This window comes from Condylura cristata, unplaced genomic scaffold (assembly GCF_000260355.1).
Source record: "Condylura cristata isolate star-nosed mole 26May11 unplaced genomic scaffold, ConCri1.0 scaffold00073, whole genome shotgun sequence".
Classification (NCBI taxonomy): domain Eukaryota; kingdom Metazoa; phylum Chordata; class Mammalia; order Eulipotyphla; family Talpidae; genus Condylura; species Condylura cristata.
The window spans coordinates 248,567-249,452 of NW_004567174.1; the positions used below are offsets into that span (position 1 = coordinate 248,567).

General features: G+C 71.4%; 1 protein-coding gene and 1 long non-coding RNA gene across 2 annotated transcripts in view; both read left to right on the forward strand.

The window, feature by feature from the left end:
- The window catches only part of CD46 (CD46 molecule, complement regulatory protein), a 10,189-nt gene extending 10,156 nt beyond the window's left edge, over window positions 1–33 (forward strand). The window contains exon 7 of the mRNA XM_012734810.1: window positions 22–33. Within this exon, the coding sequence (XP_012590264.1) occupies window positions 22–33 (12 nt within the window). The remainder of the gene's footprint in view (window positions 1–21) is intronic.
- A 67-nt stretch (window positions 34–100) lies between these two features.
- LOC105854632 overlaps window positions 101–886 on the forward strand; it is a 1,520-nt gene continuing 734 nt past the window's right edge. Inside the window, exons 1-2 of the long non-coding RNA XR_001146227.1 lie at window positions 101–586; window positions 779–826. This is a non-coding gene — a long non-coding RNA (uncharacterized LOC105854632). The remainder of the gene's footprint in view (window positions 587–778; window positions 827–886) is intronic.

The window sequence follows — 886 nt, forward strand, 5'->3', positions numbered from 1 at the left end:
GCCGCTTTCGTGTCTCCGCAGGTACTGTGGTAGGTGTTGTCATTTATACTGGAAAAGAGACCCGCAGTGTCATGAACACAGCCCAGCCCCAACACCGGCCAGGCCGGGCCGGCCGGCCGGCCGCCCCCTGACCCGGCTCTTGTCTTCCAGAGCCCACCCTGCCCAGCACAGCGCCGCCCACCTCCACGCTCTCAGGTGCAGCGCCCGCCCTGCTGGGGGTGCTGGGGTCACCTGCGGGGCTTCTGTTTCTCATTCCCTTACTCATGTGGCTCTCGGAGGTGCGGGGGTGAGAGGGACGGAGCGGGCGCGGCGCAGCCCCGGCCGGGGGGGCGGCGGGGAGACAGGCGGGGTCCCTGCGCCCTGGGGTCCCGCCCTGGCCGGGGATCAAACTCGCGCCGCAGGGGCTGCGAGAGCCCCGTGGTGCCGACAAACCCCCCCCCATCCCCCCGCCTCCGGGGGCTCCTGTGGCCGCCCGTGGGAGAGGCGGAGAAGCCCAGCCGCCCGCTGCCGGCCAGCTTCGCCCGCCGCCCGGTGTCCCTGCCAGGCCCGGGCCGCGCCCTGTGCGGCCACCTCAGCTCTGTCTCTGGTACTTTGGAAATGGGGTTCCTGGGCCACGGGGTGGGGGTGGGGGGGTGCTGGAGTCTGCGCCTGCGCCCCCTGCTGGCGCAGGAGAGACCAGCAGGAGGGCATGAGGGGAACAGTCTGAACGCTCAGTAGAGGGTCAACAGCAGAAGAGGTTGCACTGGCAGCTGGTGGACACTGGGCATTTGCCTTCCAGGCTCCCAGCCCGCCCCTGCGACCCAGCCTCCCGCCTCGACGCGTCCAGGTGCAGTAGCCCCCGCTGTCTGTCCGTGCAGCTGGCCGTCTGGCCGTCTGGCCGGCCCCT